This window comes from Doryrhamphus excisus, chromosome 3 (genome assembly GCF_030265055.1).
Source record: "Doryrhamphus excisus isolate RoL2022-K1 chromosome 3, RoL_Dexc_1.0, whole genome shotgun sequence".
NCBI classification, from domain to species: domain Eukaryota; kingdom Metazoa; phylum Chordata; class Actinopteri; order Syngnathiformes; family Syngnathidae; genus Doryrhamphus; species Doryrhamphus excisus.
In genome coordinates this window covers 16,911,468-16,924,469 of record NC_080468.1, presented here as the reverse complement: position 1 = coordinate 16,924,469, position 13,002 = coordinate 16,911,468, and the positions used below count along the sequence as shown (strand labels likewise).

The 13,002-nt window shown below is 52.0% G+C and overlaps 4 protein-coding genes across 11 annotated transcripts in view; 2 read left to right on the top strand and 2 right to left on the bottom strand.

The window, feature by feature from the left end:
• The first annotated feature begins 221 nt into the window (after positions 1–221).
• On the top strand, positions 222–5,300 carry nfe2l1b (nfe2 like bZIP transcription factor 1b). Of its 3 annotated transcripts, XM_058068435.1 has the most exons (6): positions 222–461; positions 1,259–2,004; positions 2,126–2,353; positions 2,430–2,519; positions 2,589–2,711; positions 2,787–5,299. In XM_058068435.1, exons 2-6 carry the CDS (start codon positions 1,456–1,458, stop codon positions 4,131–4,133), a joined length of 2,337 nt encoding a protein of 778 aa, XP_057924418.1. In that variant the 5' UTR covers positions 222–461; positions 1,259–1,455; the 3' UTR covers positions 4,134–5,299. The 3 variants fall into 3 exon arrangements, with proteins under 3 accessions (XP_057924418.1, XP_057924416.1, XP_057924417.1); XM_058068433.1 differs by having other exon boundaries at positions 2,430–2,711; positions 2,787–5,300; XM_058068434.1 differs by lacking the exon at positions 222–461 and having other exon boundaries at positions 856–2,004; positions 2,430–2,711; positions 2,787–5,300.
• A 926-nt stretch (positions 5,301–6,226) lies between these two features.
• cbx1b (chromobox homolog 1b (HP1 beta homolog Drosophila)) lies at positions 6,227–9,414 on the bottom strand. The gene is made up of 6 exons (XM_058068457.1): positions 9,209–9,414; positions 8,481–8,562; positions 8,249–8,405; positions 8,029–8,179; positions 6,920–7,014; positions 6,227–6,779 (listed from the first exon to the last, which is right to left on the bottom strand). Exons 2-6 carry the CDS (start codon positions 8,533–8,535, stop codon positions 6,638–6,640), a joined length of 600 nt encoding a protein of 199 aa, XP_057924440.1. The 5' UTR covers positions 8,536–8,562; positions 9,209–9,414; the 3' UTR covers positions 6,227–6,637.
• A 259-nt stretch (positions 9,415–9,673) lies between these two features.
• On the top strand, positions 9,674–12,885 carry snx11 (sorting nexin 11). Of its 3 annotated transcripts, none has more exons than XM_058068445.1 (7): positions 9,674–9,854; positions 10,286–10,326; positions 10,415–10,501; positions 10,888–10,988; positions 11,066–11,161; positions 11,229–11,453; positions 11,515–12,885. In XM_058068445.1, exons 2-7 carry the CDS (start codon positions 10,306–10,308, stop codon positions 12,362–12,364), a joined length of 1,380 nt encoding a protein of 459 aa, XP_057924428.1. In that variant the 5' UTR covers positions 9,674–9,854; positions 10,286–10,305; the 3' UTR covers positions 12,365–12,885. The 3 variants fall into 3 exon arrangements, with proteins under 3 accessions (XP_057924428.1, XP_057924427.1, XP_057924429.1); XM_058068444.1 differs by having other exon boundaries at positions 9,675–9,854; positions 10,199–10,326; XM_058068446.1 differs by lacking the exons at positions 9,674–9,854; positions 10,286–10,326; positions 10,415–10,501 and having other exon boundaries at positions 10,775–10,986; positions 11,066–11,453.
• The window catches only part of skap1 (src kinase associated phosphoprotein 1), a 41,013-nt gene continuing 39,669 nt past the window's right edge, over positions 11,659–13,002 (bottom strand). For 3 of the 4 annotated variants that reach the window (XM_058068447.1, XM_058068451.1, XM_058068449.1), the window contains exon 14: positions 11,659–12,347. The gene's annotated coding sequence lies outside the window, so the exon portion shown is untranslated. Of the gene's footprint in view, positions 12,351–13,002 lie in introns of all 4 variants that reach the window. The other variant, XM_058068448.1, reaches the window with a different exon arrangement.

The following is a 13,002-nucleotide window of genomic DNA, read 5'->3' as shown; positions in this document are numbered from 1 at the left end:
AACAGGAATCAGGAAGTACACAACAAGCTTTGGATTAAAAATCTATCCATGTTTTTTTTCTTTTTTGGTGCTCTTTACAAACATTAAAAAAGAGGACATAAATGTGAAAGTTATGCTTCATTAAAAAAAAGGGGGGGGCGAGGTGCCGCCTGACTGTGACGTTTGTGGTGCGCTGATATTTATAAAGCACTGAAGGGACTTTCACGCAAGCTGATGAAAGCTCGCCACTAGAATGTTCTACGCATGCGCAGTGAGAAAGCGTGTTTTGATGTCAAGCGGCGCTGTGAGGCTAAAGCTAGCGGGAGCAGCTAGCAATTGTGCAAGTCATGCTGGGCCATCCAAAGAGGACAGGCCGATCTAAATGGGACCATAGCGTGGAACTTTTCTCGAAACTGGACTCTAATCGCTGCGTTTTTGTGGACTTTGAGGCCATGGAGGTTTAGACGGACAGTCTTCTCGGAGTGAGTATTAAATCAATGTTTGTAGTTCTTTAATACGTAATGTCGTGGCGTGTGTCAACAGATATTGACGATACGTACATGAAGGTGTAGCTTATACGAGTGAATATATTGATATGTTTTAACTGTGAATTAAGTTATTCAGCCAAGTAGTTGTGAGATATTTGACAGCAAAGTAGCCGCAAGGCTAACTCCAGCTTGACAGCCGCGCCCCCCAATAGTCATAAAGACTGACTTTAGTCCCGCCTTCATCTCATTCCTATTGGCTGCGGACTGTCAGGCTCGCGTGTCTTTTCCGCGGCTGGACCCCGCGATGGGCTGTCTTTGATGCCAATCATCTTTTTGCCACTTGTTGCTAGGGAGATTGTCTGATGCTAGCCACAACGGAAGTGTACCGTCCGTTGGCAACGCCTTTCACTTTTATGTGGGGGGGGGAAATCAAAGTCAAACTCGTGTATTCCGCCATTGCTCCCGGAGGGATTGTTCTTGTTAAACGGCCGTCAGCGGGGCTTGAAGACGGACTAGCTCGCCGCTAGCCACAAGGAGGAGGCAGAGAAGGAAGGAGGGAGGGAGCGACCTGCCGGGCTGCTTTCACCTTCAGCAGCAGGGTAGAAGTTGTTGTCCTGTCAAGGGTGGGGTGATGGCAAAGTACCGTGCTGGATCACGTGACAGGGAATGACAGCGTCACCTTTTGGGTGTCATTCCTGGGAGGATGCGGTGTAGCTAGCAGGTCCAGCTTGTCCTGAATGCAGATGTTGCCAGCTGGGAGGCTGATGGTGTGATGTTCTTTCTCTCGGCAGGAAGATGACAGTCATATGACAGAGGAGGACTCGGACTCGCTCAGAAGTGGAAAAAGCTGAAGACCCTTCCCTGCTCCCCCTCAGCTGTTTAAGTCTTTAGCTCCGCCCCCTTGTACACAACAGTATTGGTTGAAAGTAGCCCCCCCGCTGTTTTGTTTTTATTTTTTACTTTCACCTTTGGTTCCGTTTGTAAAGAAATGCTTTACCTGAAAAAGTACTTCACAGAGGGCCTGATTCAGTTCACCATCCTCCTGAGTCTCATTGGGGTGCGGGTGGACGTCGACACCTACCTGAGCACTCAGCTGCCCCCCCTGAGGGAGATCATCCTGGGCCCGAGCTCAGCCTACACGCCGACACAGTTCCACAACCTGCGCAACACGCTGGACGGCTATGGCATTCACCCAAAGAGCGTGGACCTGGACCGCTTCTTTGCCACCCGCCGCCTACTGAACCAGGTGCGCCAGCTGGATCGCCTCTCCGTGCCCACCCCCGAGCTCGACACCTGGCTGGTGCACCGGGACGCTGAGAGCGTGGTGTCGGCCGGGGGCCAGCCCGGCAGCGCCGGCATCGCCCTGGACAATGGGGGCGGCCTAGAGGACGTGGACGAGCTGGACGCCGCCCCGGCTATGAGGGGGGGAGGCGGAGCGCCGGAGTCCACGTACGACGTGAACGCCGCCGGCGCGGTGGCCCCCGACGGCGGCCAGGAGCAGGAGAACAGGGACGCCGCCGCCGACCTCAGCAAGGAGGTAAGCCGCCGCCCGAGCGTCGCATCGGAATGGAGCGAGACTCGTGCGGTCACATGGTCGCCTCGCTAATGTCACGCCGGCATCATCTGACGCACTTGAACACACCACAAATTATCCGCAGGATATCGACCTGATAGACATCCTGTGGCGCCAGGACATTGACCTCGGGGCGGGGAGGGAGGTGTTCAACTACAGCAGCCGCCAGAAGGAGGAGAATGAGGAGGACAAGCCCCGCCCCCAGGAGAGCAAGGACGCCGAGGAGGAGCGGGAGAGCTGGAGGAACGGTATCAACCTGCGGGGCCTTCGTGGCTGCGTGGACGGCGAGACCGGGGAGAGCATTCCGCAGCAGGTGAGCTTCCGAGGAAAATGTTTCCTGCTTTTCTTCCGCAAACGCTGACGCTGTTGCGTCATCTCGTGTCGTGCAGCCGCCAGCGCCGGGATCTCAGACCTCGTTGTCGCTGCAGGAGTGCTTGAGGCTGCTGGAAGCAACGTTCCCCTTCGGGGAAGATCCCGAGGTAAGGGCGGAGTCGGACGGAACACCTCACGGGAGGTTTTCGTACGTTTCATGTTTCATCCTGTCACAGGCCACACCTCCTTCCGCCACCGACGTTCCCTCCACGTCTCAGAGCCTCCCACTGGCGCCTGCAGAACCTCAGCTGGACCTGGAGCAGCAGTGGCAGGACATCATGGCCGTCATGGAGCTCCAAGTAGGCTAACCCTTGGCTTTTTAGCGCCAGCGCAAGCGAAGCAGCAGCGGCTGACGTTGATGTTTGTGTTGGAAGGCCATGGACGTGAGCGGCGGCGGCGGCAACGCGGGCTGCGTCGCCGACGTCGGCAGGACGGCAGCGCCGACCGTGGTGAGCGATTTTGTGCTGACCCCTCCCACGGCGCCGATAAACCAGGATGTGAGCCTCCACCAGGCCTCGCTGGACGACTGCAGCCCGGAATTCCCAGCGGTTTTCCAGCCTCACTTGGAGGCCACCAGCTTCCCGGCGAGGAGCGCCGTGCGCACGTCCTCCAGCAACTCCAGCAACATCAACGCCACCTTCGGAACCACCAACCTGACCGGCCTCTTCCTGCCGCCCCTGCTCAACGGCACAGGCGCCAACGTGAGCGCCACCGCCGTCCTGGCCGACCCCTTCGCCGGCCTACTGGAGGAGTCCATGTTGGATGAGATCAGCCTTCTGGACCTCGCCATGGAGGAGGGCTTCAGCCAGGCCCAGGCCTCGCAACTTCAGGATGAGCTGGACTCGGATTCCGGTCTGTCCTTGGACTCCAGCCGCAGCCCGGCTTCTCCCAGCAGCTCGGAGACGTCGTCGTCCACCTCCGCCACCTTCTCGGAGGAAGGCGCCGTGGGCTACAGCACCGACTCCGAGGTGGCCGCCGCCGACTCGGAGGAGGGCGCCGTGGGCGGCTACCAGCCCGAATACAGCAAGCTGTGCCGCATGAGCTTTCAGGATCCCGCCCACTTCCGCAGCCTCCTCCCCCAGCTGGGCGGCGTCAACCACAACCACACCTACAACCTTCCGCTGGCCTTCGCCGAGCCCCCGGAACTCCCCGCGGGGCCCGGCAAGAAGGCGGGGCGTGACAAGCAGCACTCCAAGCTTCAGCCGCCGCACGACTTGCTGGACAAGCACTCGAGCCGCGACGAGCGGCGAGCCCGCGCCATGAAGATCCCCTTCTCCAACGACAAGATCGTCAACCTGCCCGTGGAGGAGTTCAACGAGCTCCTGGCCAAGCACCGCCTCAGCGAACCCCAGCTGGCGCTCATCCGGGACATCCGCCGGCGAGGCAAGAACAAGATGGCGGCTCAGAACTGCCGCAAGCGCAAGCTGGACACCATCATCAACCTGGAGCAGGGCGTGCACGACCTGCGGCGCGACAAGGCCCGCCTCCTCAAGGAGAAGATGGAGTTCATCCGCTGCATCCGGCAGATGAAGCAGAAGATGCAAAGTCTGTGCCAGGAGGTCTTCACCCAGCTGCGGGACGAGCGGGGCCGGCCCTACCCCCCCAGCCAGTACTCGCTCCAGTACGGCGCCGACGGCAGCGTGCTGGTCGTGCCGCGCGGCCCCGCCGCCGCCGAGCCCGACCGCCGCCCCGACAAGAAGCCCAGAGAGAAGAAGAAGTGAACGGCGACCACGGTGTTGGACTTACACGCACATGTGAGCGAGTCGCGCACGCCGCTCCTGACTTCCTGTTCCTTTGGCCTTTTTTCATTCTGCTCCTCCATTTTCCCCGGAAACTCCGGACTCCTGATGATGCGGAACTGGCTTGGCTTCTCCTCTGGACTTCCTCGGGAGCTGCTACAAACTTTTAGCCGCTCTCCACCGAGATGTCCACTCGGATGAGGTTCTGACGGTCCCGGACTTAGGACTTTAGCGCCAAAGGTAGACGGGTGCCGACGCCACGTGCACGCGTGCAGAATGTCAGCTGATGCTTGGGGGAAGTTCCTGCGTCGGCCACGAGAGGCGCTGGGATGGAGCGCTGCCTTGTAATATCAACTTTATCGTCTTCTCCATCCACATCCTCGTCTACGCTGTCTACGCCGTCACGTCTGGGAAGTTCCAACACGCCAAACGTGGTGTTCGATTCCCTTCAGAGGCTGCAAGGACGTGAAGACGCTCCCATATTTATTTGTCCCCAGCCTGCCTGCCTGCTCCTCCTTCGGGACTGTGGCGGTGTGGTCTTCCTCCCGGGTGCCTCGCCGGCGCGCCGACTGGAACGTTGGGACGGCACGACGAGTCCACTTAGACGCTTGAGTGCCGTTTGTCGCCGTCGTTGTCGTGGAGGAGGAAAGCGTGTGGAATGTTTTGAGAAGCTGAGGGTGAAACGTCTCCTGGGATCCACAACTCCTGCATCCTGCTAAAACTTAGTGCACTTTTTTTGTCTGTCCTGTAAATACTTACGTGTCCCCCTGCCCCCCCCCCCCCCACCCCCAACCAACCCCCTCCCCCTCTCGCTCTCTCTATCGCCTTTCATTTGGATGTAGTTTGCTGGCAATCAACATTTGTTTGTATTGATTAATAAAGTGGTTTTATTTCCACGTGCTCGTCTGCTGTTTTGCTGGGGTTACCATGGCAACTGATGATAAAGGTAGCATCCACGGGTTGCTGGGACGCTATAAACCAGAATAACGTCAGCATATAAGAAAGGTCATTTGCTTTGAAATATTCTTGATTGGGGCTGCACAGTGGCTCACAGCGAGGAGACCCGAGTTCAATTCCACCCATCCACATTAGGGGTGTGAATCTTCCATACACATGTGAATGCATCAGCGATACCATACTTTAACGATACATGGAATTTTCTGGCGATACGATACGATTCGAAGCAACAGCAAAGTTAAAGTGACACTTTCAACAGTGGAATCCATGTTTGTTTATATTCCTGTCTGCTAACCATACTGCTAATATGAATGAGCTAGCAGCTAGGCTAATACAATAGTGACGAGCAGAAAGTGGAAAACAACTTATATCCTTTTAAAATTGGTTCCAAATTGAGAAAGAAGCCAACTCTGCTGTTCTAATGTCACCTGCTGTGCTGAACAGTCGTTCAGGGAGGGGGGGACACTTGTTGGGGAGGACAAATAGCTCCTGGACAATTAGCAAAGCAGCTGAAGATCAACTGACCTGATTTGCTTGGTTCTTCCCCGGTGTCCGACCGGGACGTTTTGTCGATCTTTGAGAATCCGTAGTGTTTCTAAACTTCCTCGCTGCTGCTTGCTACGAACGTCCATGTTGTTTTACTAGTAGTTGTAGTAGTTTTAGTAGTAGTTGTAGTTGTTTTACTAGTTGTTGTATGTGCCTCACGGCTTCCGTTCGTATTCTATACAAAAGGCTGAATAATGATGGTGCATTCAATGCACCTGGGGAACAGCATATGTGGTGAAGTTGAACATTAATAAAACGGCGCTCGCATCGGATTTTACCGATACCCACAAACGCATCGAGATGAATCTAGATTTCACCCGTCAATTGCATCCATACCCAGTGAAGGAGCCGATGCACATGCGCATTGATGTATCATTAATATCGATTTTCCAATCCTTTAATGCACATGCGTGGGTTTCCTCCCCCATTCCAAAAACATGCCAGGTTCATTGACCACTCTGGATGAACATTATTTCTGTCTTCGTCTGACCTTTGGGAACATATTTAATGACGAGAACCGAGGTTCCGCCGTACTTCCTGCACCTGTCAAAATAAATGTCCTGACAACAAAGTAACAAAAAGTGGTTTATTTTGTCCAAAAATGACAACGAGACATGAAAACACTACAAAGACCACCAAGCATGGATTCAGCACTGAAGAATACAACAAGCAAGAAAACAGCCAAGATTAAAAAAAACACAACAACATGGCACACACGTGAAAATAAAAGTTGGATGAAAGTGACTTCAACTGAGTTTAACACTGCATGGACACGCATCGACATGTATCGGCACGTATCAACACGGATCGACACGCATCGACGCGCTTACATTACAGTTCAGCTTCTTAAAAAGCAGAAACCAAAGTCGCATGAGTCAATGGTGCCCTGTTTGCCCCGCCCCCTAACTCCACCCACTGCCTCCCCCCAGAATCCAAAGTACAACCAAGTTCAAAACACCCCCCCCCTTTTTTTTAATTTTATTTTAGTTTTTCTCGTCTTTTTTCTCATCTTCGCTGGGGTACGAGTGCCAGGTGAGCCGCTCCTCGTAGAAACAGATGACCACCTGCGGACACTTGACGTTGGCCTCCTTCGCCGGCACCAGGTCCGCTTCGTCAGAGTTTTTCCTGCCACGATACACAACATTTGGCAAAATTCAACATTTACTACTTTTTTTTAAAGTCACTCTGGAGGAAGCACAGATGGGTCCAAATGGGGCGGGGGGGAATGGAGGATGGGGGATCGGACGTGGCGACGGCGTACGGACCACTTCATGAGGAACATGAGCTCTCCTGTGGAATCTGTGGCGCCGATGATTCGCTCCGGGTCCAAACCTCGGGCGAAGCCTCTCAGCTTCTCCGTCTGTCGGGAACATACGGTCTCGCTTTACAATAACGGATGCATTCAGGACTGAGACACACATTTAGAGTAGTTACTGAGGAACAATGAAGAACTAATGACTAACAAAGAACTACTGATCCAACCAGGAACCAATAACTAACACACACATTTAGAGTAGTTACTGAGGAACTAATTATTAGGGTACACATTTAGAGTAGTTACTGAGGAACTAATGATTAGGGTACACATTTAGAGTAGTTACTGAGGCACTAATTATTAGGGTACACATTTAGAGTAGTTACTGAGGAACTGATGATTAGGACACACATTTAGAGTAGTTACTGAGGAACTATTTACAAAGTCACATATATAGAGTAGTTACTGAGGAACTAATGATTAGGGCACACATTTAGAGTAGTTACTGAGGAACTAATTACAAAGTCACATATTTAGAGTAGTTACTGGGGAACTAATGATTAGGGTACACGTTTAGAGTAGTTACCGAGGAAGTAATTACTAAGTCACATATTTAGAGTAGTTACTGAGGAACTAATAATTAGGGCACACGTTTAGAGTAGTTACTGAGGAACTAATTGCTAAGTCACATATTTAGAGTAGTTACCGAGGAACTAATAATTAGGGTACACATTTAGAATAGTTACTGAGGAACTAATTACTAAGTCACATATTTAGAGTAGTTACTGAGGAACTAATGATTTAGGGCACACGTTTAGAGTAGTTACTGAGGAACTAATTACTAAGTCACACATTTAGAGTAGTTACTGAGGAACTAATGATTAAGTAGGTTGGTGCCTCATGAACTACTCTCATTTTGTGAACCTTATTGTAAAGTGTTGCATTTCAACAGACACGCCCCCTGATGACATCATCAGCTGTGGAGCCAATGGAGAGCCAGTATGTTGATGCTATCAGTTGTATTGCACCTTATTTCCGACACCATCAGGAACGTGAAGAGCGGCTTCCTGTATCGGCTGATATCGGCCAGGAAGAGAGACAAGGAAAGGCGGGACTCACGTCGTCTTTCTTCCGCTTGGATTTGCTCTCCTCGCCGTCTCCGTCCGCCGCCTTCCTCTTCCCCTCGTGCGCCGACTTCTGCGACTGGAGGAACTCTGCGATCAGGTCTGGACAGTCCAGGTTGTCCTCGGGCTCCCACGTGTTGTCCTCGCTGCGGACACGAGGGCGGGATGCGTTGACAACGATTTGAAAAAGAGGAAGTCGCCGAAGCGCCACTCACTCGGAGAAGCCTTTCCACTTGAGGAGGTACTCCACCCTCCCTTTCACCACCCGCCGGTTCAGGACCTTCTCCACCACGTATTCCTCCTCCTCTTCCTCCTCCTCCGCTACGTCGTCCGGCTTCTTGTCCTTCTTCTCGGCTGCGGCCATCTTGCTCTCTGGCAGACCAGGATGTTAGGGTCATGGTTAGGATGCATCGCTGAACATTTGCTTGAGAAAATAAGGACGCCAACCTTCAGTAACACTGGGGCCATCGTTAGGGGGCTCTGTAGTCAGGCTCATACTCATCAGGTAGACCTGGGGACCAGCAGGTTCCTGTGTGAAAGGAGAGCAGCATTGGATGGTGTATCTCCATGTGTTAGCAGCAGTACCAGCATTTGCTTTGTTTACATTTCATGAAAGTACACTTTAAGTGTCAAAAAGCTGCTAGCAACCACCTGTTTCAAGATGACGGCATGACAACATTAGTTATTTGAGAGCAAGGGACTTCGGGGGCGGGGGGGCTAATAAAAAGGATGCTCCAGCATCTGGCGGGCTGCTCGTAAAACAAATAATGCTGTTTGCTAATGAGGCTCATGTCAATAATGTCCGTATTGTGTCTACCGTGGCCAGCTAGCCGTATAGCTAGCCGTATATGTTATATATGAAATACATCCATACACAGTAAGCAACAACACCACAAAGCCGTGGCGGCTAGCTGGCATCGCCGCATCCTCCATGTTGCTTTCTCCGCCTTGCCCGCCGCTCGGCGGCATCATTAAATCCCATCCCTAAATCAGACTCCCGGCAACGCGACGCGTCAAAGCGAAAGTGAATGAAGATGAGCTGACTAGCGGCGGTTAGCTGCTGTATGCTAGCCGCGCTCTCATTCGGCACGCAAACAATGTGTTTATTAGAGCAGACGTGTTTGCAAGAATGGAGAAAGGGGGGAGAAGGAGGAGGGAGGCGAAATTCAACTCACCGCCGCCACACGCTTCCAATCCGCTTTCAGACCTCCGCCACGTAAGAATCACAACGACACGCTAGACTTTTATTACACTAACGTTGAATTGTTTTTTTTTCTCCCCCCCAGCGCGGTTAGCCTTAGCCTGGTGCTAACTGTTAGCGTCTCCGCCCCTTCGTCTGCTGTGAGGACAGAGGGGGGAAAGTGGGCTGCCCTGCGCATGCGCACAGAGCTAGAAACCGTCTGCACGGGACCTTCAGCGTCTCGAGAAACGCATCCAGTTTCTTTCCTTATTTGTAAATCTGCACACGCTTGGAGCGAACGGCATACAACGGAATTGTCAATAAAAACGCCCACAAATAAAGATACAAATCCACAAACTATGTCTTATTAAAGATCGAGTGAAATTTCGATGTTTAACAAATACGAGACAAGTCATTTTATTTTTGTTTTTTTGTGAAAGGGCCGGTCAATGATGCGCATGCGTAGCGGGAGTGAGGTGAGGGTGACGTCACGGGGCTGCGCCATAGCTAGCTGTGTGTGTGACTTGCCAAATGGAGACTGGAGGGTTCTTCACCAACGACGGGACTACGGGGAACATTTCAGCTTCCCTCCCGGAGGAACAACAGCGACCTTAAAGGGCCGTGTCCTCTTCCGAGTGGAAGTAAGTCCACGCGGATTAGCTTTAAAATAATGTTTACTAGTCTCGTCTCTGCTAATATCCACAGTGTTCCTTTTGTAATAGTTTTGAGTTAAGTTAAAGTAAAGTAACATTTGTCAAATAGTTAAGAGAGAGTACGTCATTAGCTTGATGACTTGACACATTTTTGAATGTATAATACACCCTGAAAGACTTGTTAGCACACGCTGGTCATCTGATGCCTGCTTGAAGTACAATGGTCATGTTTCCGTCCCGGATCAATGTGACATCCGGTTGAGTCAGCTGTCAGATTTGATGTTGACTTGAGGGAAGGTGTGGAACCTTTCACGGCAACTTCTCATTCACAGACTGAGTCATCCTTTCACGTTGGCAGCATGTGAGTGAAGGAACTTCTCTGTCCTTGCTTCCTTCCTTTCCTTGCTTCCTTCCTTCAGTCTGCAGTGAAGCCTCAGGAATGATCATGAGCCACGAAGACGTAAGAGTCTGATATGAGCAGCACAGCTCTTAGCTTAAGTGTAAAAAGAAGCGAAGCTGTACAAGTTATGGTGTGTGTTTTTCATCAGGAGTTTGTGGCGGTGAGGGTTCAGGATCCTCGCGTGCAGAACGAAGGCTCGTGGAACTCGTACGTGGACTATAAAATATTCCTCCATGTGAGTGCTCCGCCCTTTTACACAGCTTTGAATGAAGGACATCAACATGTCGAGCGCATGGCTGTTTTTATACGTGCTAAACATATCATTTAGCGAGAAAACAATAGCAAAAATGGCAATTTTTAGCAATCATGTTACAGAAATGAAGAAAAAATATTAAGAAAAAAATGTTGTGATCAGAGAAAAGCTCTGAATTTTCCAAGAATAATGTATAATTTTGAGGAAAAACGATATATAGAGGCCAATAATGATGTTAAAAATCCTATTTTCTATGAGCTAAGATGTTTTCCTCACGTTGTGTTTGGACCCGTTGTCTTGGAAACGCCTGTTTCCAACATGGTTGATTATGGATTCAGTTCAAGAGTCATGTGTGTGGTTGGTTGCAGACCAACAGCAAGGCGTTCACCGCCAAGACGTCGTGTGTGCGGCGGCGGTACAGCGAGTTCGTGTGGCTGAAGAAGAAGCTGCAGAAGAACGCCGGCTTGGTGTGAGTACGCAGGCGGGAGTCGAGCCGTGGGACCGATGGACAGGAAGCGCCACCATTGTTGTTGCTTGTCCTTGCAGACCCGTCCCAGACCTCCCCGGGAAGTCGTTCTTCTCCTTCAGCAACGAGGACTTCCTGGAGAGACGGCGCCACGGCCTTCAGGTCTTCTTGGACAAGTGGGTTCTTTCTTCTTCTCCCTTCCATGGTCGGCCTCCAGAACCTTGACGTGGAGATGCGTTGCAGGGTGGTGAACATGACGGTGTGTCTGTCGGACAGCCAGCTGCACCTCTTCCTGCAGACTCAGCTGCCGGTGGGTCACATCCTGGACTGCGTGCAAGGCCACACCCCCTACACGGTGACGGACGCCATCCTCACCTACGCCTCGTCCAATCGGGGCTGGGCTCAGGCTCAGGAGGAGGACGGCGTCAAGGAGCCTGGTCTGAGCGTGTCGTACGAGTCCATGGAGAGGTGAGTCTGGTAGCGTGTTGAGATGTTGAACACGAAACTAAATCTTCATCTTCCGCCACAGTCCCGCTCCTCATCAGCCCCACCCACACAAGGACGCCTCGCGCCAGGAAGTCGACCCTCTGGCGGACATATTGGAGCCTCGCCATGCGACCGGCAGGAAGTGTAGGAAGGCGATCCTTCCTAATGGCCGGCAAGATGATGTTGATGAAGATGGTGAGCCGGCAGAAGCGACCTTCTACCTTGGGGGCGGTCTTGACATCCACACGACCGAGGACACGCCGCTGAGGAGCGGTCCCATGGAGACTCCCGTGGAGGTGCACTCGCCTGCAGAGGATGGCGCCATCTTGGAGGAGGAGCCTACAGCCAGTGAGGGACGGATGGAGCGGCAATCATCTGAGGAGGTTCACAGTACAGCTCCTCGGGACTCGGAGGAGGAACGAGTGGACGTCGTTTCTGCTTGTGACAACGTGAAATTGTACGACCCGGCGAAGGAGGAACGCCATGAAGACGAGCACAGACAGGAAGTGCGAAGCGAGGAGGAGGACAGCAGTTTGCTGTCGTCCTCCAACGAGAGCATCGTCAAGGTCAGCGATGAGGAAGACATCAGCGACGAGGAACACGTCGATGACGACGCCACCGCCGATCTGATCCCGCCGCCAAACGGCTTTGTGAAGATGTGCTCCCCCGAGGACCCCCACCCCTGGTCCCCGGTGTCTGGCGGCACCACGTTGGAACTTCACGTGAACGGATGCGCCGACGAAGACGAGCTGAGGGACTCGAGCGAGAACAACGACTTCAAGGTGCTGGAGAGCAGCGATGTTCCCGAATTAGGCAGCAGGAGACACTCGGGGCAGGAAATGGCGTCCTCGCTGCCGGCCCACGCCGCGGACGAGACTGCTGAGGACATTTAGTTTGTCAGAGATGTTTTTATTTAAAAAAAAAACACATTTCAAACCTTCACTCATTTTAATGCTTTTAGCAAGCTCATCAGTTCTGAATGGCAGTTCTCTTTGGCAACAGCAGAGGGCGCCAAAGCTCCCAACACAAACCTCACATGCTGGCGTTTTAACTGTGATATTCATATTCAAATGCTAAATATTTCAGCAGGGAGACAAGAACGCTGACAACATTCAACTTTTTGTGCAATGAGACGACGCACCAACTCAGCTGACCTCTCAAAACGTTGTTTCTTTCGTTTCTGTCATGTTCAAAAAGGGAGCCATGTTAATTCTCATGTCCCGCATAAGAAATGCGTCACTTTTATTCCGTTTGCTAACATGCCCTTTTTCTTTTAGCTGTCCATCACCATTGCTGACGGGTTTCACCAAATTGAGAGTTGTTGAAGTTTGAAAAACTTTTCCAAGCATTTATTTTTGAAACGTGAACTTTGGAAAAGTGAACAATAAAAGTCTGGCTTCAAGGTGAACATGAACACGAGTCGTCATGAGTGTTCTCAATGAATAAACACGGAAAGACGACATTGGAGAAACTCTGCCATCTGGTGGTCCGAACAGAAACTGCACCCTGGGTTTCATCAGGGGGTGTCCAC